At 40.1% G+C, this 20,950-nt stretch overlaps 1 protein-coding gene across 1 annotated transcript in view; it reads right to left on the bottom strand.

Annotated features, from left to right (window-relative positions):
* ZCW7 overlaps positions 1 to 20,950 on the bottom strand; it is a 93,539-nt gene that overhangs the window by 25,162 nt on the left and 47,427 nt on the right. Inside the window, exon 2 of the mRNA XM_089833302.1 lies at positions 11,610 to 11,751. Within this exon, the coding sequence (XP_089689428.1) occupies positions 11,610 to 11,751 (142 nt within the window). The remainder of the gene's footprint in view (positions 1 to 11,609; positions 11,752 to 20,950) is intronic.

The raw sequence follows: 20,950 nt of genomic DNA, 5'->3' as shown, positions 1-20,950 counted from the left end.
GCTAGACAGTTACATTACAAGCAATTTGGTGGTTGTATGCCTGCCATAAAAGGTGGCATTGCAATATGCATCAAAAAAAACACACAGTTCATTTACGAAAGAAAAATGGTATCCTCAATGTCCCATATGTTGTTTACCGTATGGGTAAATAGATTAATGCATACAGACAATGAACAAGAACAGCAGTACTCCTTTTATTATTCGCATATGCCAAGAGATTGCATAATGCTTCCAATGATGATTTACACTAATCTCAGATGGGGTATATATACTTCCCGTTGAACCTTCCCGAAGGGGTCCGTCGGCTACATGACAATGCTAATCTACCCGTCGGCTACACAATGTTTACCGATGACATTATCCCGTCGGCTACACAATCTCTACCGACTACATCATCCCCCCCCAAAAGAAAAGTCATCTCCTGGCAACTTCAAAACTAACAAAAATAGGAGACCACAATATACAATATAGAAAGAATATATGCTAGAGAGGAGGTTGTGATCTTGAAGAATGTTGTTGTCGGCGCAATTCATACACTTGATCTGTCTGAATGCGCAAATCCTTCTTAGTCCGAGTATTAACCTCTACGACTTCCATCAGAAGAAGCATTACGTCCATAGCCTGGGCCTTAGCTAATTGCAATTCCTACTTAACCGCTTCCTTATCCCGCAAAAGTGTTGCACGCTCACTACCCACGCTACTTGCTAGCTGGCCAAATCCGCATTTACCTTTTCTCTAGCCTCCCTCTCTACTGTCAGAGACCTCTCGGCTGTGATCTTGTCTGCTGCCCTGTCCGCCTCTGCACGCCTGCGAGCATAATAGACTTCTTTGTACAATCCCACTATCTTGTGCGCCAGCTTCTCCATCGGAGTGGTGCACGGCCCCAACTCAGGCTCAGTGGCCCAATCAACCAACATCTCAGGTGTCTCAACTGCTGGCCATCCCTTGTCCTCAAAGCACAAACAAAACCACTCCGGACAAACCCCCCTAATATAAGCCCAGACCAAATGCAATCTTTCCGACGAGTCAACGCCTGTAATGCAATGATGTGTCCTTTCTTCAGTGCAACCCGCATAGCTCTCAGGTAGTCCCTACATCTATCCTCATCTGACCCATAATCCTCCTTCGCCACATCAGCCAAGGTTCATTCCCCATCACTACTCGTCTCTGCCACTCCTGCGGTAACCAGGTCCACATCTGATGCCACCTCCTTCCTGGGTACATCCTCGAACTGTGGAACTGTGACCTCCTGTGGCTCCGATATAGCGGCTAGTCCTAGGGAGACCCCACCACGCCTCGGGGACTAAATGGACGAAACAACCTCTGCAGGAATGAGTCAAAACTGCTGCCACAGGAATGCACTCGCTCTGTCCATCACCTCCATCTTCTCGGGCTACTCTGTCTGTGTTGGCTCGATGCTCTCCTCTTGCTATGCTGGCTGTGCTGACTATGTTGGTTGTGCCTCCGTCAACAAGGAGGAAATAGTGACCACAACATAAGAGCCAATCACATCCAAACAAACCTGAGGTTCAGGCTCTAGCGCTGGCAACTCTACCAACTCCGGGGTTGGCTCTACTGGTGCAACAAAGTCTGGCGTACAATCTTGGGAAGGCATGCCCTTGGTCATGGCCATACGAGAAACCATCCGCCGCAGCTGTTGGAAAAGCAACATCTATAGTGGCTGTCGGTGCAACAACATTTGTCCTCCGTGGAACACCACTTGCTACTGCCCATGGGACATCTGCCACTGTCAGTGGAGTCATAACGATCGGTGCATGACACTAGCTCAATGGAGGAATGTGTGAAGTGGTGGTGGACAAGTACGCTGAAGTTGGCAACTATGGCGAGGTGAAGAATGTGGACTCGCTAACTATTGGGTCGCTGCCATCTTCCGCAAAAGTACTCTCTTCCTCAGACTCGGCCCCACTGCTCTTTGAAGTGTCCTCCCGTCCGCTGTCCGTGTCTCCATAAGCCTCTAATCCTTGGAATACCTTCTTCTGCCCAGTTGTTGTTCCACTCGCGTCCAAATGTCTCCAATAGAATATTGGAGGCTCTCCTGGCGCCAACTTTCCCCTCGGAGGAACCTCAAAATCATCAAGTGGTATCTAATTAACGGCTGCCTCCAGAAACAAGTCAATCGCATGGTGCAACATAAAGAACGTCTCGTGCTAAAGTGTCATGAACTCCTCCATCCTGTCGATGAGGACCGTAGCCCAATCGTACACTATGTCATTCATGATGTTGTTCATAAATACAATCTGTGGCAAAGCTATATCCGTCACCTGACTTGTCCCTATCAACTTGCTTTTGATGACATGCATGATGCATCTCCAGTGGCCCTCCTGAATAAAATCTCGCCAAAGCCCTCTGCATTCAGCACCCTTGACCATTGATTCCATTTCTTCAGGCGTAAGATCACGGCCTACTAACTTCACCCAATATTCTTTTCGTTCCTGTCATAGCTTGTGGTTCTTGATTTCCACTTTCCGTCCTCCTTGGCCAGGGATAACAAAAACCCTAGTGAAATCCTTCGATTTGAAGGAAACTGTCATGCGGTGCTTCTTGTACAAAAATGTATTGGTTCTGCTGTGCCTATTGTATGATTCTATCATGGTTCGCAAAACCGATTCAAATAATCTAATGGAAAACACTGGAAGCTGTATGGCCCAATGCACCTGTGCTCGTACCAGAATTTGTTTGATCACCTCTATGTCTAAAGTTTCTTGCCACCATTTTTGACATTCACTACCATTGAGCCCTTTAAACTGAACCATGCGGTATGAGAGTTCAGCCCTTACTTTTTGCTTCTTACTGGACGATGCTGACGGTCCTACAACTCAGATTCCAAAAGCCAAGACTTTGGCATTCTTTTCCATGCTTGTCTTTAGCTGGTCCTTCCACTGCTTTCGTTTCCCTGCAAATTCCATGATAACAGCTTCTTGATTTACCTTTATAATGTAGGGTTCCTATTGCTTTTGCCTTCTACGGATAATATGCCTCAATACATATATTTTTCATTGCTTCTTTCTCTCCCCGACAATTACCTTTCAACTAACGGCTGGGAGATTACTTACGGCATAGATCTTTACACCTGCTTCCAACAAATAACTCGGCTTCTAGAAATTAGTCTCGGCATCCTCATCCTCCACTTTTATCAAGCTCCCAGGTATTCCACTAATTGATTTTATTTTCTTGATGCAGTTCTGAAAAGAGATCAACACATTCACCTGTTTGATGCGGAAGTTTGAAATATATCCGCGGAAACATAATCACAGAGATTAAAACACCGCCGAAGTCTGACCTGCCTGCGAAAATACAAAGTTATAGCCCGCGGAGATAAAAGATATGCCGAGGAATAAACAAAGTTAGATGCCAAGAGAACCAAGGTTAGACGCAAGGATATAACAGGCAACCCACGGGAGGAAACACCCACGGAACCATGTCCGCGGGAAAGGTATCCACGGAACACCTTGTCCGCGAGACAAGTGTCCGCAGCCATCCTTCAAGATTTTTTTTTTTTTTTTTCAATTTTTTTAAATTATTTTAAATAAACAATATACATCTAATTCTCCCTCCGAGTTTCGTCCTCCGACGACGAGGGGATCATTTTGGCATGGTACATCTTTAGCTTTGAACCATTGACTGCCTCTGATATTGCTTGTCCGTCTAATGTCCACAACTTTATTGCTCCATTGTCGCCTACTTCCCGAATTTGGTATGGCCCGACCCATTTAACTTTAAATTTGCCTGGTTTAATTTCGTTCCATCCATCATACTTCAAGACCAACTCTCCCAGTTGGAACTTGTTCAGTTTCAGGTGTTTATCATGCCACACTTTGCGCATGTTTTGTGTCACCTCCGTGGCCCATTGTGCCAATAGCCGCTTCTCCTCGAGCTTGTTTAGATTATGCAACCTTTCCCTCAGGCTTTCCATGTCGCCTAACTTATTTTCCAGCGCGATCCTTAGGCTCGGTATCATGAACTCTGCTGGCACCACTGCCTCCTGCCCGAACATCAAGTGGAACAGTGTGTCCCGTTGTCACCTTGTATGTCATGCGGTATTGCCAAAGAGCAGAGGACAAATTTTCCTCCCAATCTTCACCTTCGACCACACATGAATTGTAGATGATTGCTACTAGGATCTTGTTCGTAGCCTCAGCCTGTCCGTTTTCTCTTGGGTAGTACGGGCTCAATAACGAATGATAGATCTTAAATCCAGTAGTGAGCAGTCGGATAACATGGTTAACGAAGTGCCCTCCCCTATCACTTGTCAACTGTAATGGAATCTCGTACCTAGTAATGATTTGCCCATAAATAAATCTCATTGTGCTTATGGCCGAATTATCTGGTAGTGCACGTGGCTCCACCCACTTGGTCAGATACTCCGTTGCTACGACAATGTATCGGCACCTTCTAGTTTTGCTCACCATCAGAGGTCCGATAAAGTCCAATCCCCATCTTTCGAAGAGTTCCTGCACGTGTGAGAGGTTAAGCCGCATGAAGTCTCTCTTTAGCGGCTTCCCGGCCCTTTGGCAAGTGTCACAACAACCCATTCCCACATGTCGTTGTACACTGTTGGCCACCACAGTCCTGCCAGTAGTATCTTCCTTGCCGTGGTGTCAGGTCCCATATGTCCTGTTGGTCCCTCATGCACTTCCTTCAATACTTTTGGTATTTCCTCCTCCAACACACACAGTCGCAGGATGTGATCTGGCCCCATTTTGTACAATAATCCATTAATCAACTGAATGTATGGCTCCTTAATACCAATTTCCATCTTTCATTCTCTGGCATCTCCCTCGGTGGCTGTCCCGTAGACAAGTACTCCCCAATACTTGTGTACCATTTTGGCAGTACTGCAATTTGAAATAGTTGTGCATCAGGGAAATCATCATTCACACCGCCATCCACTGATTCACCTGTTTTAATCCGCAACAGAGGATCTATGCTGACATGTTTTTTCCCGGCCCATACAATGATTTTGAAAGAAAATTCCTGTAGCAAAAGTAGCCAACGGCTGATTCTTCCTTGGATGACAAGGTTATTCACCAAGTACAATAGAGCCTAATAATCCACATAGAACACAAACGGTGTCCCCAGCAAGTAATGTCGAAACTTCTGCACTGTGTAGACCATTCCTAATGCCTCCCGTTCCATCGTACTGTAATTTTTCTCTGCCTTAGATAGTAGTCGACTGGCAAAATATACCGGGTGATCTAACCCGTGGCTACCTATCTACGTCAAAGTTGCTCCGATTGCATAGTTGGATGCATCCACATGAACATGTAATTTTTTTTTCTAATCTGGGTACGTCAATATAGGTGTTGTGGCCAACCCTACCTTCAACCCTTCAAATGACTCATCTTGTTCTTTATCCCATTTGAACGGTTCCCCTTTGCATGTTAACCTGTCCAATGGGTATGATAATTTGGCAAAAAATTTGATGAATCTTTTATAATAGCCTGCGTCCGAGGAATGATTTTACCTCCATTACATTTGTAGATGGCTGCATTTCCATTATGACTCGCACTTTGTCTGGATTTGTTTTTAATCCTTCCTTACAGACTATATGTCCGAGCAATCTTCCCTACGGGACCATGAATCTACATTTCTTTGGGTTCAAGGCTAGACGCGCCCTTCGACATCTTTCCATGCATTCGCCCAACGCCACTAGATGTTTGTCCTCGGTGCTGAATACAGACCAGTCATCCAGGAACGCCTTGAAGTTTCCCACAAACATTTTGTCGAATATGTGCAGTATGATCCGTTGGAACGTAGCCGACGCTTTACACAGGCCAAATGGCATCCAGTTGTATGCGTACACCCCATCTTCTACCACAAATCTTGTTTTTAGCTTGTCCTTCTGCTATGCAAATTTGATTATATCCCGAGAACCCGTCCACAAATGAATAGATCTCATGTCCAGTGACTTCCTCTAATTTACTGTCCGTGAACGGTATCGGGAGGGGTCCTTGATTGTTACCACATTGAGGCATCTAAAATCGACACATATCCTGATTTGGGTGGTATCTTTCTTCAGAGATATGACTATGGGCGACACCCATTCACTGGTTTGAACTTTAAAAATAATACGTACCTCCAGCATCTTGTTAATTTCTTCTATAACCTGTACCGCGTAGTTCTTATTCATCCTGTAAGGTCGCTTCCGTACAAGTACTGCACCTTCAACCAGCAGGATGTGGTGAACACACGAACTCCTTTCAAATCCTTATATGTCCAAGCGAATACATCTTTGTATTCCAAGAATATTTTAAATGTCACTGCTTTTAGTACTGGATCCCAGTTATCTCCCACCAGTATGTTTTTTGGCTCGGCCTTGTCTCCCAAATTCATGGTTCGTACCGTGGCTTCATCATATTTTATTTGCTTCCCTTCACCGAATTCATGTGCAAGTGTTTCATCCAGCGGTGCATCTCCCTCTTTTATTTTCCTGAATTCTTCTAGAAATTTGTCTCCGTTGTGTCCTTCCTCTATTGTTAGTATGTTGTAGCTCTGGAATAGCTCATAGTCCTCCATCTGCCAGTGGAAAAGGCCGCTCACCGAGTCCAAATCATCGTCTGTTGATCCTCCTTCCAACCGTAGGACTCCTTCCTGATCTGGTTCCATTCGCTGCTTCCCTTCATCCTCTTCTTCGGAATCTGATGACAGAGCTTCTTCGTCCACCATTTGCCTGTGTAAATCAATGATGAATTTTCGTCCTTTGCTTTCCAGTGATAGCGTATTCTTCTTCCAGTCATGTTTAACTTTTGCTTGTATGAGCCATCCTCGGCCCAGAATGGCGTCATATCCTTTCCTTTTCAACGGGATGACGACAAAGTCAAGTAGAAATGATTGTGTTGCAATCGTCACTAGTTGTGCCATCAGGACGCCAAGAGGTTTAATGCCATGTTGTCTGCTGTTAGCAACTGGAGTGTAGGTGGCCACAATGTTGGTTGTCCCAACCTCTTCCAGGTATCCTCCGGTAACACATTCACGTCGGACCCTCCATCCACAATTGTGTCTGTCAAAATTCCCATCTCAACGACCGCCAAATGTAAGGGCTAGCAGCATTGGGTCCTCTGCACTTGCTCTACTTTCTTTCTCCTTTCCTTGTTCTCCTGCTAATTTAGCAGTTGGAGCGATGTTTATGAGTGCTGATTTGGAGCTGAGGCATTGTGACCAATAGATCGTTTATTTTGACGAGTACCTCAATTTGCAGTATCTGTCGTACGATGTTTTGTTCTGCGCAGTTCCTAGTTGAGGTACATGTGGTGTCCCTCAAATGTGCTTTCTCCGCCAGTGTTGCTTTCTCAATTTCCATCCACGCTTCCTCCAGTCTCTTCTTTTCTTCCGTCGGGTCGGGGTACAGTTTTGCTTGCTTCCGTGTGATTGCCAAAACCTCCTCTTCGTCCTTCCCAAAGGTGATCAAATTCACTCCCGACTTCGGGCACTTGGCATCCTCATGATCTCCAAGACTGCACCATCTGCATAACAACTTTGGTGCGTTTGCCATTGTACAGTCTCGAGCAAAGTGGCCCCACAAATTGCATTCTCGACATTGTACCATTAGGAAGCCGTTCACATTGTACTGAATCCAACTGTGGCTCCCATTATTATTGTTGGCATTGTTATTTTGCCCTCGTCTATTATTTTTGTATCCTCCCGATGTGGCACCCTCATTACTGGTGTTTCCACTCCCTCCTGATGCGGAGGCCTCCTGGATCAGGAGCACTTGTTGAGGTCCTCTTCCTCTTGTTTTCATATTGAAGGGGCATTCTTTTGTGGAATGTCCCATGATCTGGCAGATTGCACAGAACTGATTCTTTCGACAAGATCCCTTCGTGTGACTTTTTGTCTTACATTCCGTGCACCATAGGTCGTTTCCCTTCATCTCTTTCTACATGTTCTTAAATTCTTTCATCATTCAAATCATATCCTTCTGAAGAGCTCGGACCTTCTTACTACCTTTTTCGTCATCGTTGCTCTCTTCTTCTGAAGATGCATCGTCATCTAAATCGGATGAGCTACTCTTCTTTTTTGTTTTCTGCTCACTTTCTAAGTTCATAGCCCGATTGTATGCTTAGTGTATGACGATGGCAGCACAATCTTCATTTTCTTCCGTAACTTCGGGCATAGTCCTTCAATGAACCATCTCTTTTTGCAGCCCATCCGCCGGCTTACTTTCCATCTTGTTTATTAAGTCTTTTAATTTTTTAGCATATACTCGAACTATTTCATTTTTTCCTTGCTTCGTGTTATATATCTCTACTACAATCTCATTGTCGTCACGTAGCAGTTGAAATTCAGTGGTAAATTCATTTTTAACGTCCGCCCAATTGGTTAATCTTTGGGAATCCGTATCAGCAAACCAATCAATTGCCCAGAAATTGTCAGACCCATTCATTTGTATCTGTTATGCCATTTGCCCTCCAAATTGTTTCGCATGTTTTACAGTGTCGGATTGGATCGACTATTCCATCACCATCAAACTTTGGCAACTTTTTCTTCGGTCCAGCCATTATTACTTGATTGTGTGTATGGGCGTTGTTCGGCACTCCCACATCGGCGATGTTCTGCACTCCCACATCGGCGATGTTCTGCACTCCCACACCGGCGCTCTCTCCGACAGTTATCTTATTTCCAACAGTTGCGTTCTTTGGTGAAGAAGGGTCTTCGTTAAGCAAAGTTGTCCATTCCGAAAGTGTATCGCGGACGAAGAGTTCATTCCACACTCGTGCTCCCTTAGCACTTTGAACTGTGCGAGTTAATTCCCTTCCGTCTGGATTCTCTTCCCTCAGTGAATACAGGGTCAAAAATTCCTCCCTTGCTTCTTCCACCAATTTCACCCGCTGTCAAGTCTCCTCCAACAATTTCTCAGTGCTTCGATATCTGTCGGCAATCTGCTGAAACTGGCGTCTGCGCTCGGCCTGTTGTGCCAAAATTAAAATTTCTTGTGCGGTACGTATTCCATCTTTTCTCTTTATCTTATTTCTATCATTGTTAAGCTGATTCAGTATTAGTCTTCATTCCTCTGCCTTCGTTCCAAGTCCATTGGGCAACGGCGCCAAATGTTTACCGTATGGGTAAATAGATTAATGCATACAGACAATGAACAAGAACAGCAGTACTCCTTTTATTATTCGCATATGCCAAGAGATTACATAATGCTTCCAATGATGATTTACACTGATCTCAGATGGGGTATATATACTTCCCGCCGAGCCTTCCTGAAGGGGTCCGTTGGCTATATGACAATGCTAATCTACCCATCGGCTACACAATGTTTACCGACAACGTCATCCTGTCGGCTACACAATCTCTACCAACTACATATGCTTTAGAGACTATTACAAAGTAGTTGGAAAATACTTGTTTGTTATTAACAAAGACCGAGAGGACTATGTATACAAAAGAATGGAACAATGTTTCCTTAGGAAACGATCATAAAGAATAGAAACATTCTATTCTAGCTAAAAGAAAACTAACAGTTACCTATAGCTAACTAAATATTCGAAACATTCTAATATTTACAATAGATTAGAAATAGATTACCATTAACTAATAATAGACTTTATCCATTATCGTAATACCCTCCCTTAATGGTTAATCTATTCACAACACAAAGCTATTAAAAAGCATAAAAGGCAGATTTTGTTTGCTCCAAGTGCTCCGCACTGTTCGTTGTGGGCTGCGAACCAAATTGCTTAGATAGGGAAGCTAAGCACTTCCAACATTCAACCTTCAGGTGCCCATACTTGTGGCAATAGTTGCATTGAATGTTCTTTTTCTTGAAGTCTTCTAAAGCTGGAGCAGAGGACATCTGCTAAGAAGACTATTGTGAACCAGAACCACCTTATCATTGTTGCGATATTTGAAGATGGTTAGCATCCGTTTCCAAGTGCCATAATTGCAACAGTTGAACTTCTGATTTCCCTCTAGCAAAATATTAGTCAAAGATGCCATAGCACATTTTCCAATGAAAAAATGTGAAAACCTTTGAAGGAACGTTCTTCGAGGAAAAAACAGAAGACCTAGAAATATCGAAGGAGTACCTAGAAGAGAGCTCGAAAAACCTAAAAAGAATATGTTGTCGGTTTCCAGATCCACTGGCTAAAAAATCGAGACACAATCGAGGCACCCAGAAAAAATTGACAACCACCCAATTGAGCTCTCAAAAAACCCAACAAGAATCTAAAATCAGAGAAAAAATTCCGAGCTCAAAATTTAGGGACAGCCCTTGCTGCAAGAATAGCTTAGAAAAATGGCAGATTTGCAGAGAAAATTGTAGAATATGGCCACGAATAACCAACAAAGGTTTTTAAAAACTTAGATCTCTCCAAATACTAAATAGGCAAAAAACAACCACTTTTTTTTTAAATAGAAAAAAAGAGCCACAAAACAAATGTGCAATTTTCAGAGAAATTTAGATGCAAGTGGCATAAAAATCTAGGCGTAAATTGCAGAGAAATGGCACCCAACAAACCTCCACATGAACAACACAGAACAATTCTCGATTTTAAGAGGATTCAATCGCACTAGTTGTAGATAGAAGGGCTCGAGTTTGCAGACCGGAAAAAATCATGGGAGTTACAGACAAAATGGCGCAATTTTTTTGGCAAAAAATCCTAGTCGAACCAGAGGTTTTGAAAGCAAAAATGCATAAAAGTAATTTCGAAAATAAAAGGCAAATAATTTCAACCAAGAAATTATAATTATTTTCGAAAAAATTTAGAGTATTGGCTTTGATACTATATTATAAATTGGAAATTATTTGTTTGTTATTAATAGAGACAGAGAGGTCTATATATACAAAAGAATGAAACGATGTTTCCTTAGGGAATGATCGTAAAGATTAGAAACTTACTATTCTAGCTAATAACAGAAAACTAACAATTATCTATAGCTAACTAAATATTAGAAAAATTATAATATTTACAATAGATTACAAATAGATTACCATTAACTAATAATAGATGTTTATCTACTATTATAATACAGACTTGGAGAAAACATCCCCAATTTCCAAGAATAGCTAATCTGTTCCATTTGGTACATTTGAATTGAAAAGATAACCTTTGAATGAAAAAAATACTAATAACCCCTAAAAATCTACATGAGTGACAATAATCATTGTAAAAACAGCACATTGAATTTAAATCTCAAATTTTCAGCTGCTGTTAGTTTATTTAAATATTTTAATTGCCGGCCAATGTCATTTCCAAATTTTGCCCATATTTTGCCATGCCATGTCCACATCTTTGAAACTCAAAGAAACAATGGAAAAAGATTTTCTTGTGAACATGGCTAGGGCATTCAAAGTTGAACTAGCTCTTTCCAGGCTGTATGCATAACTGAATTCTTTCTCTACGCTTTGATCCCAGATCTGAGAGGTAACTAATTCTGAAAATTAACAACAGGTGAAGATTTGTAGCCTATTTCTTAATATGGCAAGCACTTATGCAAAAAGAGCTTCTCAAAGTAATGTATAAAGGCCAAATTCAACCCAAGGTACTATGATATTTGAAAGAATGCCTAATTGCAAAGAAATATAAGCTATTTATAAATGCAAGACCGACCACACAAAAAAGGGGGGAAATATATCATATGACCTGATCTTGCCAAATTTTGAAAAAATGGTATGTGTAACAAGGACAGAAACTTTTGATGACACCCTAGGCTCTGCAAACCACCGAGATGGAACACCTTCCAATATAAGGGTGTCCGGTTGTACCATATTCCTTGAACCATACCCTGCAAGATGAGTTTGAAAAATAATTAGATAAAAAATGCTGTGTACTTCAATAAGCTTGATAAAAAGATTACAGGCACTAAACGAATATAAAAGCAGTGTTGCTTACTTCTACCCTGCGCTGATGTTTTTAATCAAGAGCTGTCACACTTGACTTAAAAACACCACAAGATTCTATGCCTGATTACTACTTATGACTATTAACAGATCTTCAAATTTTCTCCCAATGTCCCAATCTTGCAACTAAGTTGAAAGATTTGTATGAAAATTTGTCTCACTAACCTGAAATATGCATCCAAAAATAAGTAATTTGTGTCTATACTCTATTGATCCAAATTCAGCCTGATTGAACATGGCCCTCTAATTCTCATCCAGAATTGGTAATAGAGGCCCCTATTAGTTGTATTAACAAATGGAAGACTTAATTGGTACATTTGGCATTCTTGAAAGTTTAAAGTCAAAATCATTTTATATATCACCAAACTACATGCAGAAACCTTGAAGCTCTACAACTAGATCATTCAGCCTAGTTGTACTCAATCGTTCATAAACAGGCTAAACTTAGTATTAAAATAATGCACTCTGTAGGAAAAACGCTGACCAATGAATTATCTAACAAACATGTTATGGCCCAAAAATTATTTGGTACACAAAGCTTGCAGAAAATTCGTAAAACGCCTAAGTTGGTTTAAACTTCAACGTCACAACCAAGCCAAATGCCAATTTGGTATGTGAACAGTGAAACCACCTTGAAGAAGCAATGTAACTTATTTGTTGTTGAAATGTTATATGCTTGGATTTTGAATCTTTTCATTTTATGACCAAATTTAGAAGTAATCCAGCTCTTGCCAGCGCTACTCAACCCAAAATACAAATAGCACTGACTTGAGCGATAGGTTTAAAGACATGGCCATCTGAATGAATTCAAAACTCAAAGATTAAGAAAAAGGCCATTACATTTCATTTAAACATGTAGATAACTTGGATATCAAAGGAAAACTGACTAATGTCAAAAAAAAAAGTTTGGTAAATGGTTATCATTGTTTTCATATTATCTCCACACGTCTCAAATAATGCACTCCAATAACAGTACATATTACAGTCTAAGTAAGAAAACAATTTTCTTGAGAATATCTCAGCAAGCAAAAAGATGAATATTTTTTTTCTTGGGATGTTATAGGGGAAATTCCAGAAACCCAAAAAATGGAGAAAATTTCCACAAAAAAAAAAATATATATATATATATATGAACATAAATGAGAGTCTAACCATGAATATTGCAAAATGAATTTTCCTCATAAATTTTGAAATAAGTGCACATTTTATGATGATTTACTTATAGTTTTACTTCAAAGGTAAAACTCTTAAAATAAATTATGCACTACAGACTACAAAAATCAGGCTGCAAGGTAACACAGCGGGCAGAGCAATGAGACTAACATCTATGAATTAAGTTCAACTATGGTCGCCAAATTGTCTCTTCAGAGCATCCAATAAAATGTTCAACTAAAAGGCTGCATTTTCTTATGTTTTTCCCATGGATTATACTGTATAAATAACTAAGTGATGCTAGATCATCAAGTTTTTTTACATGAACAAGGTAAATAGATTAAATTGTCTTAATAGTAGCTGAATTTGATTATGTGTAATGCAAACCACATCTTTAACAATCACATAGTTCAGTCATGCACTGAGTTATACAGGTACCATTATTTGCTGCCAACTCTACAATACAAGGGCATTCATCATCCAGCTGATTCCAAGACAGTTCATATGAAGCTGCCAATGTTTACTCTATCCTCATGCTATAATTCAATGTTGTTAACTCGTATAATTGAATGTTATTGATTGGTAGATAGAAGAAATAGCAGAGCATCATGTTTCTTTTAAAGACCAAATAAACCACCATTTCCATGTCCTAAACCATTGCTTACAACAGAGATCTGGTTTTTGTAGGGCTCATAACACTCCACATTACAACCCTCATAACACCCTACCAAAGAGATGTCGAGCCACCCCCAACCCACCTGCCCCCCGCAATCCTCAATGATCCCAGAACAAGGATGCACCAAGGACGCAGGGACAGCATTTCAGTGTCGCTACGTAGTGTATCACAGGTGTCTCAACCCTCTGAACAAATATGGCTACTAGCAACTGTCGAAGCCATATAGCTTCACACGTCGCTATGTTAGTGTTGTGAGGTTCTCACACCATCGCCCCAAAATTTTGGGAACCCCCTTTTTTTAATCGCCTTGGCAAATTTTTGAGTTGTCCAAAAATTTTGATTTGATTTTTAGAAAATTTTAAGTCTTGGACGCCTTCAGGCCAGAGGGGAGAGGGTTAGGTCTATTTTTCACCCGGTTTTAAGCTTGATTTTCCAGAACAACCAATTTCATCCTTAGGCCGAACAAATTTCAAAAAACCACACTTCACAGGGTAAAATTGTAAATTTTGTACTTAGACGATTTCTTTTGAAAGTTTGGATATAATTGTATAAATTTGAATAATTTTCAAAAAATGAAATTTTGATAGATTTAAGTTTTTTGAAAAATCTTGAATTTTTTTCGATGAGAAAATTAATTTTGTGATGATGAAATAAAATAGAAAAATCGATTTTAGACTCTAGAGAGATGATTAATTTTTTGTCAAAAAAAAAAAAACTAAAATTGCTTGGCAAAATCGATTTGAATTGAATTGCAAAAATTGGCATTAAATGGATTAAATTTGCCTTGAAAATTTTTAAGCATTTAATGAAGTTGGTAATTTACTATTGAAAAAATGGCTGTTGGCTAGCCAAAATCCAATTTTAATGACATATTAATTACTAAATCATTATTAAATAGAAATATTTAGCATCTCCAAAGCATTATTTACTTTCTTTTTGCAATTTTGGTCTAATTGGCAATTTAAAAAAGTAAATTTCATCTTGGCAAAGTTAATTTTTGGCTAAACATTTGATTAGGGACTAGTTTTGTGTTCTAATTAATATTTTTTTTGCTCCCAGGGTCCCAGTCAGTCAGCTAGGAAGGATAAACAAGTGGGGTATAAGAGGAAGCTCTTCCCCCTTATTTGTTCATTCCTCACTCCTCTTTGGTACTTGGGCGATTTTGACTAAGAGCAGATTTTCTCTTCCTTGAGCGATTTTGCAATGGCAGATTGGCATTTTTCTTGGGCGAATTTTTTCGGCTAAGGCAGATTGGCATTATTGTTGGCAAATTTCTTCATGGTAGAGATCTCTATATTTGGCGATTTTCCATAATTAAGGGCAGATCTGCACTATTGGCGATTTTTCATGATTAAAGGCAAATTTCTCATGATTGGCAATTTTCTCTAAGGCAGATTAGACTTCCCATTCTTGGCGATTTGTTTTGGCAAAAGAAAACATTTTCAGAATTGCAAAGTTGGAGGGCAAATTGGTTATTATTCAAGTCTGATTTTGTATTTGCCAAAGGCCTGCGATTTTTTTCATGATCTAGCTGATTTTGAGGTCTAATGTTATATCTTCTAAAGGTTGCGATTTCTCCCAAGGTTGGACGATTTTTTTTGGTTGAAGAAGAAAACAAGGAGTAAAGTTTGATATGTAGCATGTGCATGGACAATTTCAAGTGTGCCAAATTCTGATTTTTTTCAGCTAGGGCATCAAGATTTGCAAGGGAATTGAAATTCTTAAGGTTTGATCTTAAATTCCAAAAGAAGACCTGGCTATTGGTAAAGGTAATTTCAAATCATTTAAAATTGAAAGGGGTCCTTAAGCGGATTTCTCTCTTTCGTTCTTCTCTAGACATTGTTTCTCTTGGTTCTTCTTGCATTCATCATCCACCAGTTCATCATCCCATCATAGGTTGAAGTTTGGAAATTGATAAGTGTAGAATCCATGATAGGACATTTGATGAAGCAGAAATAAGCTAGACCACCTTAGGTATTAGAGAGGGAAATATAAGTGTAGTCCATCCTAAGGCAAAGGCGAGGTAGAAATAACTGATAGTCCCACCCTTAAGTTGAAGATTGGTGTTTGATAAGTGTAGTGATAGGGCATTTGGCAAGGTAGAAGTAAGTGTAGAATCCATCGACAAAAAGAAGTTTGGAGATCGATAAGAGTAGTCCATATCACTTAAACGAAGGGGCAAAAACAAGTGTTTAGAATGGTAGATATTAGTACAAGCAAGAACCCTAAGGGAACAAATACTAAGAAAGACAAAGAGGATATGATGCCCAAAACAACTTTCTTCTCGAAAATGAGGCGAATAACCAATACCAATGTCGGTACAGTAAATATGATACAGGTAAAGGACAAACTAAAGGAAGGACAATCTCCCTTGGCAAAGAAGATGTACATAAGTGGAATTGTACGCGTAGCAGCTTTTCCTCCTACATCGCCTTGTCCAGAATTGGTTATGGAATGTGCATCCAAGTTTGATCTGACCAGTAAATCCATCATTTTTGATGACGGGAAGAGAGTATTGGCAAACATTAGCAGATAGACAATCAAAGAAACAATCAATATTCCCCAGTACAAGAGCATGACAGTGGTGATGATGGATCAGGCAGCCAAATCATTTCAGGATAACCAGGTGTAATGTCCCCGTTTTGGAGGTAATTTGATTTAATTAATTTAATTAATTAAGTTGTCCAAAATAATGAATATTTTATGAGGACGATTAATTAATTATTTATAAAGTTATCAAATAAATAAATATTAAAAAGTAACTTTATATTTAATTAATTTAATAAAGTGACTTGAATTATAAAATATTTTATAAAGTCACTTAATAAAATACTGTTCTAAAAGTTTCTGGAGAAAGGGGAGAAAAAAGAATAAATAGGCATCCTGGGCTTCATTCTCTGTAGTGCAGATTTGTTGTTGTTCATGTTGATGTTTGTTGATGTGCATTGTGGAGTCTAGGGTTTCTGCAATAGTCACAATTAGCCATTGAGAATGAAAACTCTCAATTGGTGAGCAATTTTGAGGGTGTGAAATATCACTTGAATTATTGCAGCTGGGAGAAAGTTACTTCAAACTTTCTATTTGAGTTTCATTGTAAAAACTTTGTGGCCATTGGCCAAGTTTTTGTGTGATTCGATTTAGGGCTTTGTGGAGACATTTTGGTGTTAAGTCTTCAACAAGTTTGGCATAAGAGAGGCTGAATTGTACTCAGATTACTGCATCAGATATTCTCAGTCACTTATATCAGCTAGTAGAGGCATTTGAGAAGAATTCGATTTGGCCTTGTAGTTGCTTTTTCAATTAAGGAGGCAAACCAATGAGTCTTCTTTGCATTTCCAGATTTGAACATTTTTGTGGGGGCTGTGAATTGATGATACTTACAGTCAATTGAAGGGTTGACCTTGCAAATACATAGGAGGGGCTGAGGAGTTCGATCTATGATAGTATTGGCAGATTGGAATACAACAATTCATCTATATTGCATGAGGCATTTGTAATGCCCAATACATCCAATAAAGAAGTCGACAACAACTTGTATTGCTGATCTGATTTCATCCGCGTACTCGTGGAGGGGACGACTTTGTCATTCCAAGCTCCTAAAAATTAGATAAAGGCACAACCAGGGTCGCTAGGCTTACACAAGACAGTCACCACATCTTTGAAGACTTGAGCGACATCTTCTTAAAGGATTGACTTGTTCTTGGTGGCTGCCAACAACATGACAGGTTTCTTAGTAATTCTGGGTTTGCATTTCTGGTTGTTACACACAGCAAATTCGTTATAATCATTGTAGTTGCATCTGATGTATTTGCTGGCATGTAAGTTTAGACTTCCAAGCATTGTAAAATCAGTTATTCATTGTTGCATAAGATTGCATTAAGTTGCTGCTGTAGGTGCATGATTGCTGTAGGTGCATGTTTGTATCAGCATTACTATATTTTTTGAAATCAGTATTGTATTTGAAAGACATTTATGTTCAAGGAGTAATAAGTGGTGGTTATTGTTGTGCACTCAAATATCTTAGAATCAGCATTAAAGTTTGCAAACCAACTGTTTGTCAAAATTACCAGTTGGCTGTAGGTGATCATTTTTTCATGATTAGAATTCATATATGCATTCAATATTGTCAGAATAAGTTGCACATTCATGTTAGGTCATTGTTTAATCAATTTAGAGTCATTTGTAAACATTCTCATTGATGCTAACTTAAGAAAAGAGTCATTAAAGCAAACTGAGATTTTATATCAGTCATATGACCCTTGTATGCAAAGTGTTTGATGAAATTCCTTGAGCCTTTATCAGCATTTTGAGATTAGATTTGAGCAAGGTCATTACACCAAGAAGCTTTTTTCACACATCTAAAGCAGGATTGGCTTCACGAGGGAAAGAAAGGAGTAACCAGATCATCAAGGCTTACAGTGGTGGACTTCAAATCAGAATATGGAAATCTCATTGTGCTTTTCAGCCGGATCATGGGCCTAGCTCAAGGTATGCAATTCGAAAACTGGATGTACTTCTTTATTGATGAAATTGAAAATGGAAAAAGAAGATTTGATTGGGCTAGGATCATAAGCGATAATCTAGAGTTGCAACTTAGAACTATACAAAACCAAAAGCAATAATTCTACATGGGAGCCTATTTGTTTTTACCTAATTGCTAGATTGTATAAGAGTCCAAGAGTTACGGCCTTAAGAGAAATTGGTAGTGGGCCGGGGCAATATTTGGTGCATGAATGCTATCTGCAGCTTCATTTGCACAACAACAAGGATTACAAAATATTTTGTGATGCCTTTGCCATGAAGACCGTAAGGGTATTACAAGGGACACCTACTAGGAGACTCTCATCGGAAGCAGAAGCAAGGATCAAGAAGTATGGGAGTTCGTTCATCCAATTTCTACAATTTACATACATTAGAGTAGCAAGAAGCACTGTTTGTCCCAAGAGGCTTCCGAGATACCCACCAGACAAGGTAGTTTTGATGGAGTTGGCTAGGCAACTTGAGCACTATGATAGAGTAATGAGACTTGAGGGTAAGACGGGGATTACCTTCTCATTCAGAATTGCCAATGATAGTTGCCCTAGTCGTGCCGCCTTTGCAACTACGGAGAAAGAATTGGAATGGTATCATCTAGGATGGTACAGAGCAAGGCAAGGATTCGTTCCTAATGGTCTTATCAAGGTATCTCATGGAAATGCGTTTAAACATATTCCCACTATTGAAGACTTTTGGGCCAATGCCAAGGACGACTTTCATGTGAGAAAGCTAGCTTTCTCATCGGTGAACATGATGAGAGATATCAGATGGAGAGGCCTTGATATTCCCAATCAACTGGAAGATGATGGAGATGTGCTGAGAAGAGATTATGATACAGTGGATGGAACCAAATTGAATCCAGTAGATTGGGATGATCATCAGGATCCTTCCTTGGAGGCAGTTACAAAAGCAGTTGATTTGCATACCGAGTCATGGTATAATGGAAAGTTAAGGAAACTACAAAGTTAAAGGATACCCCTTACTTATGAGAAGATAAAGCCAAAGGAGGGTCCAACAGAATCAATCGGACAGAAAGGTGAAAGAAGTAGCCTGCGACAAGAAGCAGTTAGAGGCAAGAAGAGAGCTTTGGAGGTTGAGAAAAGCAAAGAACATCCGGAACCTCCAACTAAGAGACAACATGCAGCACCATCAAGAGAAAGCATAATTGAGGCTAGAAGCCAAGAGGTTAATTCAAGTGATAAAGGGGCTGCGGTAGAGGTGAGCTCTGATTTAGAATTAAGTGGTTATAGTGAGAGCACTGAGTACTCTCATCTCTCAAAAAACCAACAATGAGATGACATGGTAGTAACTAGTGAAGAAGATGGGCCAATTGATATTGAGGAAATAAGTCAAGTGCTCGAGGCTGTTGGTGATGCTTTGCTTATCGAACCAAATCCAGATTTGGGGAGATGCACTACACCACTATGGTTAAGGCAAATGCTTATGCCAAGAGGCGAGGTAGTAACTACCCAAATAGTTGAAGACATCCAAGGACTAATAGAAAAGGGTGATAGCGAGAACCAAAAACAAATGGCAAAAACAATGACAAAGTAATCAGGAACGACAGTGATGGTCACCGAAAGGTTCGAATTGCTATACCAACAGTCGACAAGGCATTGGATGAGATTGCGGCCCAGGAATACGAGATAGTGGAGCACAACTTGGGAAAAAACACAGATGATATGGAATGTGGAGAGATTCAAGAAGGTATGGCTTCAATCAGAGACAAGTTGAGGAAGGCAAATGAAAGGATCGTCAAGTTGGAGGCTGAGAACAAATATTGGAGAGATTGCCAACCTATCCAACAGTTGCACCAAGCAGCCCTTCCTCAAGACAGTGGGAGCAATACAGAGGAGATAGCAGCTCAGCTACATGAAGTCAGGGATTGGTTCCATGACACAATCCAGGATGGGCGAAATTTCTTGCCTTCCTTTGTCTCAACATTCCGGTCATTAGTGACCGTTAGAAACAAATTCAGAGTATTTGAAGAAGAGTGGAAGGATTTCCTTCCAATCAAGGCTTTAGCTATTCCCAAACTACAGGCATTCATTGGGCTACCGAAGACATATTTGGAAAGGGCCAGGTTGGTTGACGAAAGAGGATTGAGTACAGTAGTCTTGGTTTGTTGCCTTGACTACCAGAATGAGAACACTTGAGGAGATACAGAAGGCAGTTGCACATCACAGCCCAGGCGTCGACACTTTCATTTCAACCATGATGAGCGACGTTGGGGTGGCACTTGATTTTGAAGACATCAGAGAAGAGGACATTATGAGACAGGACTTGGATCAAGATTTGATGAATTAGGAAAGGTTGCTATCAAGAAGAAGCATTTGGGCACCCTTTCCTCCCTCAATGCCTTTATCAATTTTGCAAAAGAGTATGAGAAGGACTATGAGAAGACACTACAAGCAACAAGCGGCATGGTGAAATCGACTGAGCTCAAGATAAAGCATACACCTTGCCCTCCCATGGAGAAAGTCAATGAAAGGCTAGCTAGGTTCATTACCTTAGAAAAGAGGAGATTTATAATAGATCATTTGATGTAAGCCCAAGTGGCAATTTCTCCTTCTTCTAGGATAAGACAAGTGTCTAATTTTGATTGGCCACCATTTTGGTGTCTTCTCATTGGTTGCTACTTTTCCACTTTTTTCATTTGTCCATTGACGAGTTGGCGTCTTCTCATTGGCCGATGGGGTGACAACCCTAATTAGGATTTC

This window comes from Cupressus sempervirens, chromosome 5, assembly GCF_028749045.1.
Source record: "Cupressus sempervirens isolate cs-2001-9-10 chromosome 5, ASM2874904v1, whole genome shotgun sequence".
Taxonomy (NCBI): Eukaryota; Viridiplantae; Streptophyta; class Pinopsida; order Cupressales; family Cupressaceae; genus Cupressus; species Cupressus sempervirens.
The sequence above is the reverse complement of the archived record's forward strand: the minus strand, read 5'-3'. Positions and strand labels throughout refer to the sequence as shown.